The sequence below is a fragment of the Dermacentor albipictus genome, chromosome 1, assembly GCF_038994185.2.
Source record: "Dermacentor albipictus isolate Rhodes 1998 colony chromosome 1, USDA_Dalb.pri_finalv2, whole genome shotgun sequence".
In the NCBI taxonomy this organism is placed as follows: Eukaryota; Metazoa; Arthropoda; class Arachnida; order Ixodida; family Ixodidae; genus Dermacentor; species Dermacentor albipictus.
The window spans coordinates 302,436,869-302,454,675 of NC_091821.1; the positions used below are offsets into that span (position 1 = coordinate 302,436,869).

The following is a 17,807-nucleotide window of genomic DNA, read 5'->3' on the forward strand; positions in this document are numbered from 1 at the left end:
CGCCTAACTATTTTTTTACGCATTAATGAATGGCCATATTTGAATAGAACAAGACACCAGAGTAATAGGAATCATGATGACAGCTTCGCTGGGCAGTGTCTTTCTAACATCGGATAACATCTTGACGCCAATTACCAAATTTTTCTTCCACTTAAAATGCAATGCCTTTCATAGCTAAATACTAAAGGAATGTTAAGTGTTTAGCGAAGCATCATACACAACTTCGCGTGTGGAATTTGCAGATATTCTTTTTTTTAGTCAAAATTTACCGATAGACAAGGCGCATATATGCATTGCAAAACCTAGTAGACCCCTTTAACGCTACTTAGCTTGCGATATCCAAGCCGCAAAGTTTCTCGACTCACACGCTTTTGAAGAAGAAACTGTGGTTAAGGTATGGCAGCTGAAAGAAGCCGACGTATTCTTCAATATACGGCTCGAGCCACCCATACCCCAAACATACACGAAGGGAACGAGCGCGCGCGGCAGCCGAGCGAGCCGGAGCGAGCGGCGTCCTGGCCGTGACGTCACTCGCGAGAGGGCGCCACTCCTAATTCTCGCCGAAACCAAAACTGCAAAAAAAAAAATACTTGTAGACTAGTTCGCCAGTCAATAGAATGCCAATCCGAAGCCTGTACTTCTCGCCATCATTCCCATGCTGGTTGAACGATCGCAGCGCCGGATTTGCCTCTAGGCATACTAATATGAAACTCTATGCCGTCGAGCGACTTCAATCCGCTCGGCCGCCACTTGCGCCACTGCTGTCGGCCGCACCGTAGCCGCGCCGGTGTAGTCTTCTCTACTATGCAGGTTTTGTGTCGCTAGTTGGGCGTATAAATTCACGGCCAGACATGGCGGTCTCCGGCCGCGGATGTTTCGCCCAATTCGCTCTGGCGGCCTTGCATACCTGCGCGGCGTGCTGCCGCCGCGTCGCATTCTTCGTGACAAATGCAGCATGCGGTTCCTGCTGACCGAAAGGCTTCCGTTCGTCTACGTCGACGTGTCCTATGTAGATACGCGCCAAATGTATCGAAGATAACGCACTACCGGAAATGATCGCTCGACAATATCGCCCGTGAATACAACTTGCCTTTGGTTTTCGTGCGACATCGCTGCTTATAGTACTTATAGTGGTCCCGAGAAAGCGTTTGCGATCTTGCATGGGTAAGTAACTGTGCTGTAGCTTGTGCAGCTTCGTCAATTGCAGTGTATACACGTATACATGCTTTGTGCGCGTTGGCTGGTCCGCGTCGCGCTTGCCTGCTGCGCGGTAATGCCGAGCTTACAATCTGTCGCAACTGCTAGTTGGCCTAGTTGGTGCTTGCTAAAGTACATGTTTTTTGCCGCAAGTTAAAACACGCACGAAAGGAAGCAGGCGCACACCAAAATGCGAACGCAAGCACGTAGCGAGCCGCGCCAATCCCATACAGAAGACGGAGGGAGAGAGCGGCGCCCCTTTCCTTATCCCTTCAAGAACCACTTCTCTCCTATCACTGTGGGCGCCATGCGCCGCGGTACACGCTTGCAATCTGAAGGCTGGGACAGTGTATTCGGCCTTGCTCTACCGGCGGCGCGTGCATGGAGGGGCTTTAGCTCTACCTGCTCTGCGTTGTGAATGCACAGCTATCGCTTGTGTTCGAGCACCCCACGCAACGCGTCGGCATTCTTGACACTGCCAAGTCCCGTGCGCAACGAGAAAGCGCGCCCCGACATCGACTTGCGTATGGTGGCCAGCTTGCGCATGTTGAGCGAGCGACGCGCCCGGGCGTCATTGTTGCCATGACTCATGAAAAAAATAGATTTTTACTGCGGAGGGCTAGTTCCCCCGGGATCGTGTCCATGTGTAGACACACACGTGGGCCGATCCCGAAGGTAATGAAATGCCGGGCCGACCCGTGGCGCAGGTGCAGTCGCCATCAAGGGGCCCACAGCTTCGCTGGTCATCCTTCTTCACAGGGTGGAAGGGCACTGAATTTTTTTTTATTTCAATTTTTGCACTCGGTTTTAGAACCCACGAATTCAGCGCTTATATTAGCGCTCAATTGTATTAGTGCAGCTTCGGATAAATTGCACCAAAACTACGTGGAGATTTTTGGCGGTGCTTTTGAGAAACCTGGAGTTTCCGAAACCCGTAATCAAGCACGCATTTACAAACTTTTGAGACCTGCCGATGGCCTATTCAAAGGCGTCGGATGGTAGTTAGTACCTCAAAGCTTTAGTGTTGGTGAACTCTCGTGAGCTCTAACTGAGGTGTGCACACTGAAGTTTATCTGTTCATGCGTGTATCGATGTGACGCAATGGGCGACGTGCCCTGCCACATGTGGCATGTGCAGTAACTGAGCACCGACCGGCGTCCTGACTGCACTCAAAAAGAGTCATTGGTCGTGGCTTCATACTTGTGCCCTCACTTCCACCGTCTTGCCCTTTCCCCGTCTTTGCTCATAAGACATAGGTAGTGCCAGGTTTGAGAATCTGGAAATGCAAGAATGGGCTCTGAGCCAACCCGCACCCGCTTTTTTTTTTTTTCGCAACGTGGCACTGCATTAAAATAAACTCGGTACAGAAGAAGTAGCAGATTTTGCTTTTGTTTCCATAGAACAAACAAAATATCAGTAGATTCAAATGCCTTATCACTGAATCGACAGAAAATCTTAAACATCAGTGGCTCTGCTGGTAAATCAGCAGCCGTGGCACCACGGCAACAGAGATCGGCAATCGTGCCCCAATGTTCACCATTTCCGCATCGCCACCGCTTTGCCGCCAGGTGCACGCGTTGTCTGCTTGGGCACTATTCAAAGGCTGCTAATTACCAGCCCCGCAGTTTTACTAAGATTACATTGATAGTATATACTAAGCATTTGCAGGCAATTTAACTCAAGTGACATTTCGTTGCACTTGGCCTTTCACGTCCAACATTAAGCTTTCTCTTGATGGCTGTGTGTTTTGTTGTAAAACAAACTCTGGCAGTTCCGTTTCACTTCAGATAGACTAATGTCATCACTAGTTGAAAACATAACATCAGCAAAGATGAAGGGATCTTGACATTATAGCTAGTGCTTTTAGCACATTTACCTGCAAAACTAACTCTGTTCTTTCTAAGCCTGTTATTTTGTACATAGGTATTCATGTGACTAATAATCTCACAAGGCAAATACACCTCAATTACATGACTAATAATGATAACCCAACACAGCTTTCCTTAAACTTCTACTGTATAAAAAGAATAAAAAATCGAGTATGCTTCATCAATCTGTGATATACCCATGAAAAACACAACTCTCATATTTACTTGAATCCATACAAAACCAACCTGTGCGTTTTATTGTAGCTGCTTCTTCCTGTACTGTAAGCATCATCATCATCGGCCTATTTATAGGTCCACTGCAGGATGAAGGCCTCTCCCTGCGATCTCCGATTACTCCTGTCCTGTTTCAACCGATTCCAACTCACGCCTGCAAATTTCCCAGTTTCATCACCCCACCTAGTTTTCTACCATCCTCGACTGTGCTGCCCTTCTCTTGGCACCCATTCTGTAACTCTAATGGTCCACTAGTTATCCATGCTACGCATTATACGGCCTGCCCAGCTCCACTTCTTTCTCATAATGTCAGTGTGAATATCAGCTATTGCCGTTTGCTGTGTGATTCACACTGCTCTCTTCCAGTCTCTTAACGTTGCACCTAACATTTTTCGTTTCATCGCCCTTTGCGCAGTCCTTAACTTGTTCTCTAGCTTCTTTGTCAGACTCCAAGTTTCTGCCCTATATGTTAGCACCAGTAGAATGCAGTTATAGTACACCTTTCTTTTCAATGAGAGTGGTAAGCTCCCAGTCAGGATCTGGCAAAGCCTGCCATTTGCACTCCGATCCATTTTTATTCTTCTGTAAATTTCCTTCTCATGATCAGGGTTCCCTGTGAGTAATTCACCTATAGATAAACATACCCTTTTACAGACACTAGAGGCTGACTAGCAATCCTAACCTCTTGTTCCCTTGCCAGGCTATCGAACATAACGTTTGTCTTCTGCACATTTGTTTTGATTTGTCCCCAGTGTTGCTGAACAGGACAATGTCATCTGTAAACTGAAGGTTGCCGAGATATTCTTTGTTGATCCTCACTCCTGAGCCTTCCCAATTTAATAGCTTGAATACATCTTCCAGGCATGCAGTGAATAGCATCGAAGAGATTGTGTCTCCTTGCAAGCATATAAGAAATCAACACGTGCCCTGATTGGCCAGACATGTCAACAAGAGAACTTACTCCTTTATTTCACAAATTCACAATTAAAACATCATGTGTTTTTATAACCTCCTTGTATTACATTGAGAATGAACCACCACCTCAAGGTAGAAGTACCAACTTATCAAACCAATCTTTACTATTCTTGTCAAAGACAGCCTCAGAATATATATATTGTAGTGAAGGAGTTCGTCCATGCTGAGGTTGCTGCGGTTCTCAGCCGCGCAACCACCCTCGCCTTTGCCTGCCAACTTTCACCAGGTCATACAGGAATAAGTTTGCACAGCTCTTCCTTCATCCCACGAGACTCTGCCGGTGACGACTCCCGTTGCCTGTACCAAGCTGAATGCACTTCTCAGCAATGCCGAGGCTATTGCACAGCCACCGTCTCGGGCCGTTGTGCCATTCCCATCAGCTGTGCCACTGCACCCAGCCGAGGTACCCACACAGCAAGTGCACAGTGGCACACCCCCGACAACCGATATGTGTGGTCTACCTGGCCACATTACACGATCTTGCCACGACCACTCAACATCCTACCTCTATAGCTTCGACTCTGATCCATATGTTTCATACGTAATATACGTATATACATATATATATATGGATCCTATGGAACAGATATACATATGTTCCATATGATTTATACGTAATAGTTCTGATAGTTCCCTTGCCAGGCTATCGAACATTACCTTTGTCTTCTGCAGAATTGTTTTGATTTGTCCCCAGTGTTGCTGAACAGGACAATGTCATCAGTAAACTGAAGGTTGCTGAGATATTCTTTGTTGATCCTCACTCCTGAGCCACACTGCTCTCTTCCTGTCTCTTAACGTTGCGCCTAACATTTTTCGTTTCATCGCTCTTTGCGCAGTCCTTAACTTGTTCTCTGGCTTCTTTAATAGTTCTACAGAAACCCAGCAGGTTTCTGTAGAACTATTACATCAAACTCTTGCATTTGCTTCGAGTTGATGAATTAGACTTTGCCCTGCCATCTGCTAGCTGCCTGGTTAAGTCAGATGGTAGAGCGGCTGCCACAGAAAGGCGGTGGTCCCGGGTTCAAGACCCGGACCAGAACGAATTTTCCTTCAACTGCGAGGCTTTTTCTTCCAAGGAACCCGTATGGGTTTCCTTTGTAGCAATTTGCTACGTTTGGGTGGACGTCTCCTTTTCCCATTATTAATTACTTCTCTCCATCTTGCGGGTTTCCGCAGAACTATTATGTCAGGGATGAGGTGCCTCAGAAAGGCTGGCCTTTATACCACAGTGTGCTATTCCAACTGTCACCCTTTTCTTGATTATGTGGATGGTGTAATTTACATGGTTCGCATTTGCAGTTGTATCACATACATGGTGCTTGTCAAGTGATTGGCTTTGGTCTTAGGGTTACGAGGCAGACTGCAATCTGCAGCAAAAGGTCCATGCAGATCAGATATGTTGCAGTGGCATGGCCAGGAATTCTTTTTCGGGGAGAGGCATGCAGTTGGCCAGGGATGGGTGAGGCACATGCTGGTCTCAGTGGAGAGAGTCGGTAAGTATTGCACTAGTATGGCGGACAGCAGCAGGGAAAAACATGAAGTCAGAGATGCAGAAACAGTGTACCAAATAGGTACAATGGAGAGGAGGCCAGCAATACGACAATATCAAACTGCAAGAGATGAAATTGGAAGTATACGATAGTTCAAAGAGCAGTGCCGTGCTGTCAGAAGCCAGATCGGGGTGCCTGAGAATGCATGGCTATGTTAGGAAGAGTTGCGCGTATAAAAGGACGAATACAGGAAAGCAGCAAGAACAATGCCAATCCGAATCCACAATATACCGGCATTCCCATGCATACCACAGCGCAGCAGCGCCAGATTTCCGTCTAGGTAATGTAGTGAGAAACTCTATGGCTATAGCAGAAATTTTTCAGATGACGATTCATGCATAGCATGTGAAAATGGTGGAGAAACCATAGAACACATTCTAGTGGACTGTCATCAGAGTATCCATCTGGCGAGAAACCTGAAAGTAGTTAGCCTACAGAGATATTAGGTTTTAAGGACAGTAGGAGAAATGCAAATGAATTTGCATCTGAGGCTATAGGCAAGCATCGCTTACATATGTGCATGCATGTGCTGCAAGTGATGTTTGCAATGAAATACCAATTACCTCGTACAGAAACCCTGCTATATTAAGGAATGGCTGGAAGTTTGGTGGCGCTAAGAAACATGCAATGTTTCTGTTGTGAGTAATGTAGCCTAATGAAGGTATTTAAAGATTCGGATACACCATAAAGGATAAACGAACGAGCTTTGTAGCATGTGCCTTTACCGCATTTCATATCGTATGCTTATATCATCACCATTGTTACTTCAGGTATCACTTAAGGCAATGCATTAAAGGTTCTGTGGCTTGTTAACAAGAACCATTGTTATGTAAGGTTTTATGGTGCAAAAGCAACTGAGGCTATGATGCGCTGTTATATTTGGCGTGTAGCACTCTGGGCAAAAAGGATGCTCGACCACCATGCCTCATTGAAATGAAGGGTGAATTCCCAATTTGTTGTGATTGTCTCGAGTGGTTACTGGTCTGGCAGGTGCCCCACAGTATTTACAGGCCCCTTCGTGTGTGTGCATGCCTAAGCAAACTGAAGAATGGATTCCTAATTTGCTATGGTTGTCTCGAGGGGTTGCCGGTCTGGCTGGTGCCCCGCAGTGCTTATAGGCCCCTTTGTGTGTGTGCTACTTTAGAAGAACCCTTTCCATGAACTTTCAAGCTCTACTGGAGAACTTCCACAAACCAACGCCACCTAGAAGAATGGATCAGTCGCCTATCCACAGTCAGCCGCCCACCCACAACCAGACGCCCTTTTCGCCAACCAACGTCACCTAGAAGAAAGGATAAGCACCTACGATCCCGGACCTGCGGGTTGATACCTGAGAATGCGGGAGCAGCCGCAAAGCAACGGGGACGTGCGACCTCGCCCACGAGAGGAGCAGCCGCAAAGCACCGATGGGGACTAGGTGCCTGTCATGTGATGTTGACGTGAGCAAGATCTCGCCTACGACTTTAATAGGCCTATTTAAAGGGCCCCGCAATGTACTTTTTCACTTAATTCTCTTATCTTTCACCAACCATTGAATAAACCGTACAAGTGCCGCACTAGAAATCGTCTCGTCCTTGCCTGGTCGCCATGGTCTACCGGACCCCTGCAGCCCGCCAACAATGCCACACTACCCAATAGTAACGCCAGTCGGGCTTCGAGAAACAGGCATCGCAACAACTGGTCGGCAATGGTGGGGTACACTACCCTGGAGAACGCAACAGCACAAACCACAAACAGCGCAAACATTGATCTTAAGGGCTGAAGCTAGAGAGACTTCAACTGCTCAGTATACGTATTACCCTTCATGGAATAGAGAATTACTGCAGGCATATAAGCGAGCGGCCGCTTTGGTGACACCATCTTGTAGTGCAGAGAGTTAAGAGTCACAAAGTTATTATTGCAGTGACCAACTGTATTGTACCCGGCTTCTGTTGTGAAGCAATGGCAGTGACATAGCTTTGAACATACGGTTAATTTTTATTTTTCCTTCAATAGGGGTACCTGCGTAACACAAAAGCGCTTCTAACGTGTTTGGACAAAGCCTGACAAGATGTCGCTACCAGCACCCTTCCCACAACGTCTCCTGCAAACAAGTATTCTTCGAAGGGCAATATGTTTACAGACAAGCTAAAGCTCTCTTATAAATATATAAGAAATAGAAAAATAATGAGGTTGGTAGTATTTCCACCAGCATGTTTCAGTATGCTTATACCACGAGATGAAAAGTGCTGAATTCAGCTAAAGCTGTATAATTGTCCCTGTAGACAGTTTAAATGAGAAAAAGCTCCAAGTTCACATGCTACACAGTTTTGTACAAATTATCTGAAAGGGCTCAGAGCCATTGGTTACAAAACATCAATTGTACTTGACTCGGTGGTATTTAGAACTTATGCAGCACAGGCCTCAAGGTTGATGAAGCTAGAGAAACAAGCCAATATATCAATGTGTCAGCGGTGAGCCATCGCTCCCTCACACACACACACATGCAAGCACACAACACACGTACCAAGAAAGTTCCAATGCCCTAGGTAAATTAGCTTCTTTGCAGATGATGCTGTGTGCTAACTGGTAAAGCTTTGCTGGTTAAATTTTGCTTACATAATTGAAGATAGATACATGAAAACACATTGTTGAATATGAGCTCTGTGTATGTTTAAGATTCCAAATTCAAGCCAAATATTTGAATTGTTTTACTCTATTCCCTGTGGCTAAGGCTGCAGAGCCATATGAAAACAGTTTACAAGCTGCTTCTGGCAAATTTATCGCCTCATTTGGCATCTTTGTTTGCACAAAGCTGATCAATGATACTTGGCATATAAAGTGACTATTTTATTACACAACAGACCGAATTAGAGCTGTCCACAAGTATTACTTCTGCTTGTGAACCTTGCAATATTTGCGTCACCTTGTGATATGCAATTTTATTATATAACAGCAACAACATTCCTTTTTGCAAATGTGTAACTAATCAAATGTCCTGTATAGGGTTGTGCAAGAACTTCTTAAATAATTGTGGAACCCTACATTCGTTTTTGTACTTTCAGCAGGGAACCTACAGTTTTGTTCAAGGCTGTCTGCTCTTTCCTTGACTTCCTGAAATTCTTGACACTTCTCGTGTACATGTATACAGTGGTAGAAATTCTTTTGATGTCACAGCTAATGCCTCTCACAGAGGCAAAAACAAATCTTGTCACTGAAAAGAGCAGTGCACGGCATTATCTGGTGAAGAATGATGTCACTACACCAATACTTTCGCCCCCGAGATCTTGCCACCCACACTCGTGGTCTTGCCAATATAAAGCTAAACACAATAATGCACAGACTACAACAGCATAGGCATGCTAAATGATCTCTCTATAATCAGTAGCCATCGGCCACCACTGCACCCCTGTGGTCCCATCAGGTGTTAACAGTTTTACCTTCTTATAGTGCCTTGATGCAAAGGAGTCAGGTTGCACCAACGTTCAGGAATGAAGGCACCAGCAGCACAGTGAACAAGGTTAGTTGGCATGAAATTAGTTTAACCAGCAAAACCAACATCACCACATCGACACTAACAGTGCTATTTCAGCAGAAGTATCCTGTGGTAGCCAATTTTACATGCCGTATGGAATCTTTCATAGCATTGGTTCTTTGTAATTTTAAAATGAGTGCTGTGCAATAATGCTTGGGCCATCTTTTTGCCATTTCACATCTAGATTCTAGTATTGTTTCTAGAACACTGTCCAATACATTAAATACAGAATTTTTGCACTGGGTCAGCTGCAGCTCTACTACTTTGTCAGGTGAAATTTGGCAGCGACTTGCTGAGCTTCCTTATTGACAAATGCATTATTTGCATTTCTGAATATGTGCAAGATTATTCGTATTTCTGAATCTCGCAATGAACGACGGTGCAGTGCACAGCAGTTTATGTCTCGAGTCATTGTAGTGCACACTCAGCGGCCCTCAATTTTATTACTAAGCTTCTAAGTAGCAATATCGTTAAATTTATAGATCTGTTACTTTTATGAAAGCCATAGTTGCTTGCTGTATACACCACTCTCTCTCACACACAAGTCCTCGCCATACATGCACACACACACACACGATAATTTCCTACAGTTTGAGCAACTCGAAGCTTGTGAAATGAGCAACACAGTGATTCCATGTTTTCTTTTTACAATGTCGTTATTGTATTAGTGAACGACACTCTTCACAATATTATGTTCAGACTGAGCACAACACCTTGCCAAAAGCACTCCAGCTGCACGATGCTGCACGCTACAGCAGTCAACCAGTTCCATCGGCTACACTTTGGTAGCCCACAATCATCTCAGTGCCATTAGGGGACTCGTCCCTCTCATCCATCTCCACCAGGATGACCGTATCTGGCCGAGGTGCTTCGTCTTCACTCTCTGCAGGGTCCTCCTCACTGCCCTTCTTTGAAGTCTGGTCACATGCAGACATCTTCACGAGAAGGTCGTGCCTGTTCTGTTCCAACCGGTGATTATCATGCGTCTTGCGATGCTGCCTCAGGTTTGCTGATGACCCAAAACGCTTGCCACACTCGGGACATGGGAAAGGTCGTTCACCGGTGTGTATCCGCAGGTGTTGCCGGAGATTACTGGAAGTCTGGAAGGCACGAGGGCACTCAGAGCAGGCAAAAGGCCGTTCACCCGTATGAGTTCTTTCGTGCTGCCTCAAGTTTGTAGATGTGCCAAAAGAACGGTCACAATGTGGGCATGGGAAGGGGCGCTCACCCGTGTGTGTTCGCCGGTGCTGCCTGAGGTTGCTCTCAGTGTTAAAACGCTTCTGACACATGTCACATGGGAAGGGCCGTTCGGAGGACGTGTGACATATGGTGTAGTGCTGCCTCAAGTTGCTGGCACTGCTGATTATTTTTTTGCAGACAGGACACATCTGTGGTCCCGACCTGCTGCTCCCTGTAGCCTTATTTGGGAAGCTTGTTGTCACAGTTTCCTCTGCAGCATCTATCTCATCCACGATAAGGGGAGCCGAATTCTGCTTCAAGATGGAAGCCCTCGAAGGACCCGCCCTCTTGCTGCTTCCAGGGGTGCCCAGCTGCTGAGGGTTTTTGGCCACAACATTGATGGCCAGCTCTCTCGGAAGTGCAAGGCTTCGTGGCCTGCCATGAACTCCTCCACGGTGTGCAAGCAGCAGGGCACTACGGTGGAAGCACGGTTCCTGCTGTTCTTTCACAGGCTTTGACGCTGCAGCGTCACTTGTCACACTTTTGCTGTCCACTTGGGTTGGCGTGGACGCTCTGTTCTCTGGCCGTTCCACTTTGCCAATATTTTTATCATCTGCAGATGAAAACAGTCTCATTAATCAGCACTCCACATGCACAGATTGTGGCTTTACATCTGATGTAATAAATGTGTGACATACTCACGTAGCAAATACGTCCACATGGCTAAGTGCATAGAGCGACACATTCAACTAATTTCCACTGGGCCACAGCAGCATATCAGTAGCAATTATATTTCTAGGTGTGTAATAGGGCAACACCAGCTGCCTGGCAAAGCACTAATCTGCTGTTTGCATTTCTTGAGAATTCATATGACTTGAGAACCGTTGTTCTGGTAAACAAGTGTAACAATGAACACTACATTTCACAAAAGTGCGCGGTCATATGTATGCAATAACAGCAACAACATCGCTACGTGACAATAATGAAATCGGTTCACATTTTTTCAGGCGTCTTCCTTCTTTATGTGCTGGGGCATAGCTTACAAGCATGCAACAACGCGTCCTGCGATTCGATTCGACGTGATGGAGACCGGACACGCTCTGTCGCGGTGCTGTATATACTGCATGTTACTTCCGACCTCTTTATTCCGCTGCAGCGACTTCAAGTGAGACGCCTCGTTCCTGCCGTAATTGCTCCCCAAGTTTTCCCCAAGGAGAAAATTGTTTTATCGATTTGTCATTCTTATTAAGCCGTAGGCCACACGGGGGAGAAAAAAAATGCTAGCTTTCTGCGAGATACAACGCTCCCAGCTTTCCGCAGTGCAAGAAAATCTGAGTAAATTAACCTCTAGCCGGTTCATTACATACTTAACACGTTCTAATCTCGTTGGCTAAACAGACAAAATTGCACTTCGACACTCCAGCCTGCTTACCTGAATGCGACTCTTCCGTGCTGTCGGCTACGAGTTTAATCATTTCTCAGGTGAAGGCGGCCGCTAAGGAACGATCTCTGCCCTTCTACGACAGGTTTGGCAGCCTGTTCAGGATTTAAGTGCTAAAACCCTTGACTGGAAAAGCCGCCGAACGTAACGCTCGCGAGACACCATAAGCCACCATTTTGGAACTCATTAGCGTTACACTAGAGCACGACCTACTGGAACTCCAGATCTGCACAGATATCCGGCTTCTATGGGAGCAGCTTGCGCCCACTTTCGTTCAACCGACGGCCGTAGGTGGCGCTTTTATAACCTGTTCGTCTGCTACGCGGTGGGCGGCTGTGCGGCGTTGTAATTAGTACGGCAGCTGTTGTGTTGTGACGAACTGCTTGTCTAGTTGATGATTTTTGCTAACACAGTGACAGTGATGTCACAAGGCCTTGATCGGTCACTTGGCTCCAAAAGTTGACTGCCCGAACCTAAAAAATGTCGGAGCGTGTAGTCCGCTGCTCTCTAAAAAAGCGTTAAATAGCCGCTCCTATTGCCTTTTTCAAGCAGATTATTATAAATCACATTGTGTATAGAGTTCGCACAGTACACAACAGTTTTATTCTACACGTTGTAAAATTCGCTTCTGCGCTCTTTAGAAACTTGAAACCACCGTAATTTTCGACGACAGAACGATTACCACTCATTTTAACTCTTAAAAGTTGTCCGTGAATGCGTCGTGAGCTCAAAAAGTGAATTACACCACAGCTTCACTGCGTACGTGTCTTAAGCACCACCGTTATGCTGCCGCCGTACCACGCAGGAAAGCTAGCTTTACAGTTTCAAAAGAGTTCCGTGACACGATTTTTAAGGCCTGCACTGCAGCACGTTTTAAAGCACATGGGATCGCTTAATATTTTGCAAGCTTTCTACTGAGCTAGACATCCAACGATATTAAAAACAAGATATGCTCACCTTCCCTTGAAACAGAATCGGTCAGCCTATTGCACATATCGGGCGGAGGACTTACTAGTGAATACTTTTACTATGCTTTTACAGATCATCTTCCTTTCACTACGGCACACAGCAGTAAATCCTAATGTGTCTACGACATTAGGCTGTCTGTAATCAACTAAAGAAAGCTAGATTATCCTATGAATCCTTTTAAACAATTTTTCCAGTCTCTTAAAGGGAAATTTATGCCGTTGATCTAGCATTGCAGCGGCCACCTATGCTCGTTGTTTACATTTCTTGCACCGCTCATCCTCTTCTAGTTTCACTATTCAAACGCAAAGCATTCGCAAATATGTTTTCTTTTGTATATTTGTGAATTTATTTGTTTACCGCCAATACAAGCGCTTTGTGCCTGCCGAAATGGCAAGACAAGCGCTGAACAGATCGCAGAAGCAGACGACAGCGAACAGGTTATAGCTAGCGCCACTCCGCTCGTACGTTCTTTCCCTAGTGGCGAAAGGGGCGAACTAGACCAGGCGTGCTGGAGGAGGGAGATCTGTGCAGGTCTGGAGTTCAGTAGGTCGTGCACTAGAGTATCAGATGCAACACTACAGCTTGAATGGTAGCAGGCGCCGCCGTACGTCTAGAAATTTACAGCCTCCGAGATTACAAACACAGTCCGTAGCACGGAGGAAGGAAACTAAGGAGAGGCCCTACCCCCTCCGCGCGCTAGGAGAAAAGTGTGGCGGAAATGACGTAGTAGGTTCTCATTTTTTTGCTGCTTTTTTATTTTTTTTGTTGTATAGCCCCGCCTTTTGGGCCACAATGGCGGCGTTGTTATGGTTTTGAGCGCTCACACGTGTTGCTCTGGTAGGTTTCGTGCCGTGGCAAAGGCGCTGTGTGGGCGGGTTTGCGTTAGTCACCGTGTCTTGTTGTGCTGTGTTACCTGCACCGTGCTCTGCCGGATGTTGCTGTGGCCATGTGGGACAGGAGGAACTAAAGCTCGTGAAATGAACGCGCATGTGTAACGCTGTACGCAATGTACCGCGCCACGGCAGTGACAACGGACGAAGGAATATCCGCGGGAAATTTTGCCTCCACTTCAGCGGAATCATGCTAACGTGCCATCGCAGACCGAAACCGATACGTTTCAGAATCTGTACAGTGAACGCCTTGCAGGTCAGTGATTCCTGCTTTTGACAGCGCATGTTGCATTTGCGGCACGTAGAACGTGCGTTATTCAAGAATGCATAATCCTAGTTTCAGAACTTCGTGTTCAGTAACAACTTGCTTTTGTGCATATTAAAACACGTGTTGCTCAACTGTTGCTTGTTTCTCGCATTACTCGCGACAGCGCCGACTCTTTTAGGCAGAGCACGTTCGAGGGTCATGCACACCTGCACAGGTGTACCACAATTAATACACACGTGCTGATAGAGATTTACCCAGAATATGTGCATTTTGCTGCCCTCGACATCGACATTTACACAAGCTGCACGCCTGCTTTATACCAACATGTAGTGTTTCACGACCTAGATTGGCACGTCGATGCGCACAGTAGCCGTTAAAGCGCTGCATTCATGTAACGGCGCACCATACAGAGAAGCACACGGGTCTACTAATTAAAAAAAAAAAACTAAATAAAACCAGTACTGTGCAAAACTATTTGGAAGGCATTCATCACATGTACAAGTGGAAGTGAAATTTCAAAGTGCACAAAGAGCAAGAAATGCACAATCCTCGCGATTCAGTTTGCATAATGAGTTTATTCAGCAAGTTCTCCAAATTGCGTCTTTGTCTAATACGATTTGAGCGTAGAGAAAAAACATTCGTTTAATTCGGTCACTTTTCCTATAGACACTTGTGACTGGCAACTGTAAAAGTTTGCACGCCCTGTGTGTTAAGTCCAGAAAAGGTTTGTTCATCTTCAAGCCTTTCATGGGAGGGGTTAAAGATTATTATTTAAATACAACATAGCAAATGCAAACCATTGAATCAACAAGTTGAATGTAAGGAGTTCTGCACCATATAAATGGGACTAATCTAATAAGGAATATACGCATAAGATACTGCTGTGTATTGGTATGAATCAAAGAGAAAGGCGTGGCAATTGTATTCATATAATCAGTTCAATGGAACATTTAAACCATGCAGTAAAAATGTGCATTAAAACAACTTAGATTGGCAACACAATCCATTCTTTTCATCCATTTTTATTTTCCTTTCTTATTCATGTACATCAATTAAGAAGTGTTGATTTCTCCTATGCTTCAATTTCTTTTGGTTTCCTACCGTTTTAACTAGCAGACATTGAGCCCCTGGATAAAAAATGTTTTAATACGTTGCTGTCACGTGACAAAATCACCTAAAATTATGTGACTGTGTTGGAAAACGCCTAATGGAACTAATGTGTGTTTTGTTTATTTCTTATATTGTGGTGGAGAAAGTAAACGTTCAAAGAAGCAACTCGCACCACAAGATAAATGCGTATGAAATTGTATACGTCCCATACAACAGCAGCATATTCTAGCAATAGCCCGATATATTATTTTTTGCAGACTTGTGGAAGCTCTTCTTAAGTGCGCCAGTTTCTTCCTTGCTTTTTTCCACTATGGTTTTTCAAGTGTGAATTATTCTTCCTAAGGCTATCAGAAATATCTCACAGGTACTTATAACTAGATACCACGGATAGTAGATGATGACTGATGCAATGAGTAAAAGGTTCTTCTAGGTATTGGTCAGTCAGAGTTCTTTATTTTTAGCATGGGATAAAAAGGTGTTTAATGCAGCCCATTTTAAGGCAAAATGATTTCCTGGTACAGGATTGAAACATCAGCAAACTGCCATATATCCATGACCATATTATGGACAGTGTTATTAACAAATAGCAGATCGAAAAGAGAGGCACGCACAGAACATGTCAGAATACTCAACTGTATAATAGCGCATGAATTTGTGGCAACCCAAATTAAACACACCTTGTTGTTTACAAAAACAGTATGCTTCATCAAACCGCTGAAGTCATTTCGCAGTATTAGTTTCAACTTCAGTAGCTAATCGATCATTTCATTTTTTATACCCTCAGTGCTTTGACATTGCATAGGGGAATGTTTTTAGACACTTGTGAACAAAAACAATAGACGGAAGTGTGATATAGGAACAATCTTGCAATCAACAAGAACATTTCAACATGCATGTATGAAGAACAGTGAATGCAGGGCTAATGAAGCACTAAATAACGCCACCGGTGCATACGCATTGGAACATCAGCAAAGTCAAAACTTGATGAAAACATAAGCAGGAAAATGAGAAAAAAAAAAACAATGAAGGTTTCAGTACACATTCAACACATATTTGGCATTAGCTTGACTGGAAAAATTGAAATGACGTCATTACTTTCCTTAGTAAATGAAATGTTGCAACAAAATTTTATTGCCCTTTAAATTGAGTCAGTTTTGTGAACATTTGGCGCACTTGACTGCTGCGGAAACTCTGAGTTGTCTCTTTTCCGACATGATAGAGGCATACATTCAAATAACATTCTGCTACACTTCTTAAAAGATGGACATAATGATTCTCCAGTGGAGAATTATCAAACATGTGTGAGTGTAGCTCTGCAAACAGCTAGCTCTCTTTGCTGCAGTGATTCAAGCACTTGGTGTACTAAGTCCTGCAATAGTGTTTTTGATGACAATTTTTTCATATGCACAGCCCATCGAAGAAGAGATTCTGATTTTTGGCAAATTGAAATGACACTCTTTGATGGGTAGTGAAGCCTTCCTCTGCTCTTTCTTTGTATAAATGCAGTGTCTGCTGCTCCAGGTGTACTAAACAATGCCGCTGTGCACTGCTCACACATCAGCTTTTGGCCCAGCTTGTATGCCACGTAGCCAGCGACGTAGGCCACAACACGACTCCCAAAATCACTGATTTTTTCTAGTGATGCAGAGTAATCATGTTCACTGGCTATTTGTCTCTGCTCAACCACCGACTCCTCGGTCAAAAGCTGCTTCCTCTGTGTGCTTGCATTCAGCACATCGGTTGGTGAACGTCTTCTGGCTGAACTGCATGACAATATTGTAATACTGTCCAGGACTTGACAATTTCCCAAGACATCAGAAAGTTCATTTTGGACTATCACTTTCTTGAATGCTGCCTGAAACTGCTGTGATGTGGGGTTGTCGTTGTGACCGCCGTGTACTCTAATTAAACCAAAAAGTAATTCCAAATGGTCCTGGCAAATCTTGTGCACTGGAATGTACTGTAGTACTTTCTTTTGAACAACGAGGAAATTATACATGGCTATCACACTCTTCATGCACATAATAAATCCCAAGAACCCAGTCTTCCGCGCTGTTTCTATCAAGTTTCTTCTATTTACAGGCTCTTTCAAAGCGGAAAGGTACTGTACTGCAGTATTAAACATATCTTTTACATTATTTATATTTTCTTTGCACAGTGGCTTCTTCCACTCTCTTTGATTCATACTGCGGGAATTCAACACATCAAAGAGGTTGTTGACAATGACTAAGAATTCCTTGGTTGGTTCTGTATTGGCAAACACTTCCACGTGCATGATCCTGCATTCAACAAGTGCCGTCGCCACGGACAGGCTCATCACTTGGGCTGCCAGGCGAACCTTCATCGGTTGCCTTTGCCACTCAATATGAGCCTTTCGCAACTTGTTTGCCAAATGGACACCCTCTTTTTCTTGCAAATTGTGCAGCTTCTCCACATATGCCCAGGATACGACCCTTCCATCTTGGTTGATAAAGTATTTGTGATGAGCAAGAGCATTCCTCACCAACTTCAGCATATGGCAGGGATCTAAAAAGGCTGCAACTGGTTCTTTGGTTGCTGGGTGCTGGAAAGTTGTTTGCAGATTGTCAATATCTGTAAAATTGCAGCCAAGC

The 17,807-nt window shown here is 44.8% G+C and overlaps 1 protein-coding gene and 1 long non-coding RNA gene across 2 annotated transcripts; one reads left to right on the forward strand and one right to left on the reverse strand.

Moving 5' to 3' along the window:
• Positions 1-761: 761 nt before the first annotated feature.
• LOC135920913 (uncharacterized) lies at positions 762-7,387 on the forward strand. Its single transcript, XR_010570359.1, has 2 exons — positions 762-1,164; positions 6,995-7,387. It is a non-coding gene; the product is annotated as an uncharacterized lncRNA (long non-coding RNA).
• A 2,581-nt stretch (positions 7,388-9,968) lies between these two features.
• On the reverse strand, positions 9,969-12,184 carry LOC135920912 (zinc finger protein 141-like). The gene is made up of 2 exons (XM_065455189.2): positions 11,950-12,184; positions 9,969-11,130 (listed from the first exon to the last, which is right to left on the reverse strand). Exons 1-2 carry the CDS (start codon positions 11,990-11,992, stop codon positions 10,097-10,099), a joined length of 1,077 nt encoding a protein of 358 aa, XP_065311261.1. The 5' UTR covers positions 11,993-12,184; the 3' UTR covers positions 9,969-10,096.
• Between the last annotated feature and the right edge of the window lie 5,623 nt (positions 12,185-17,807).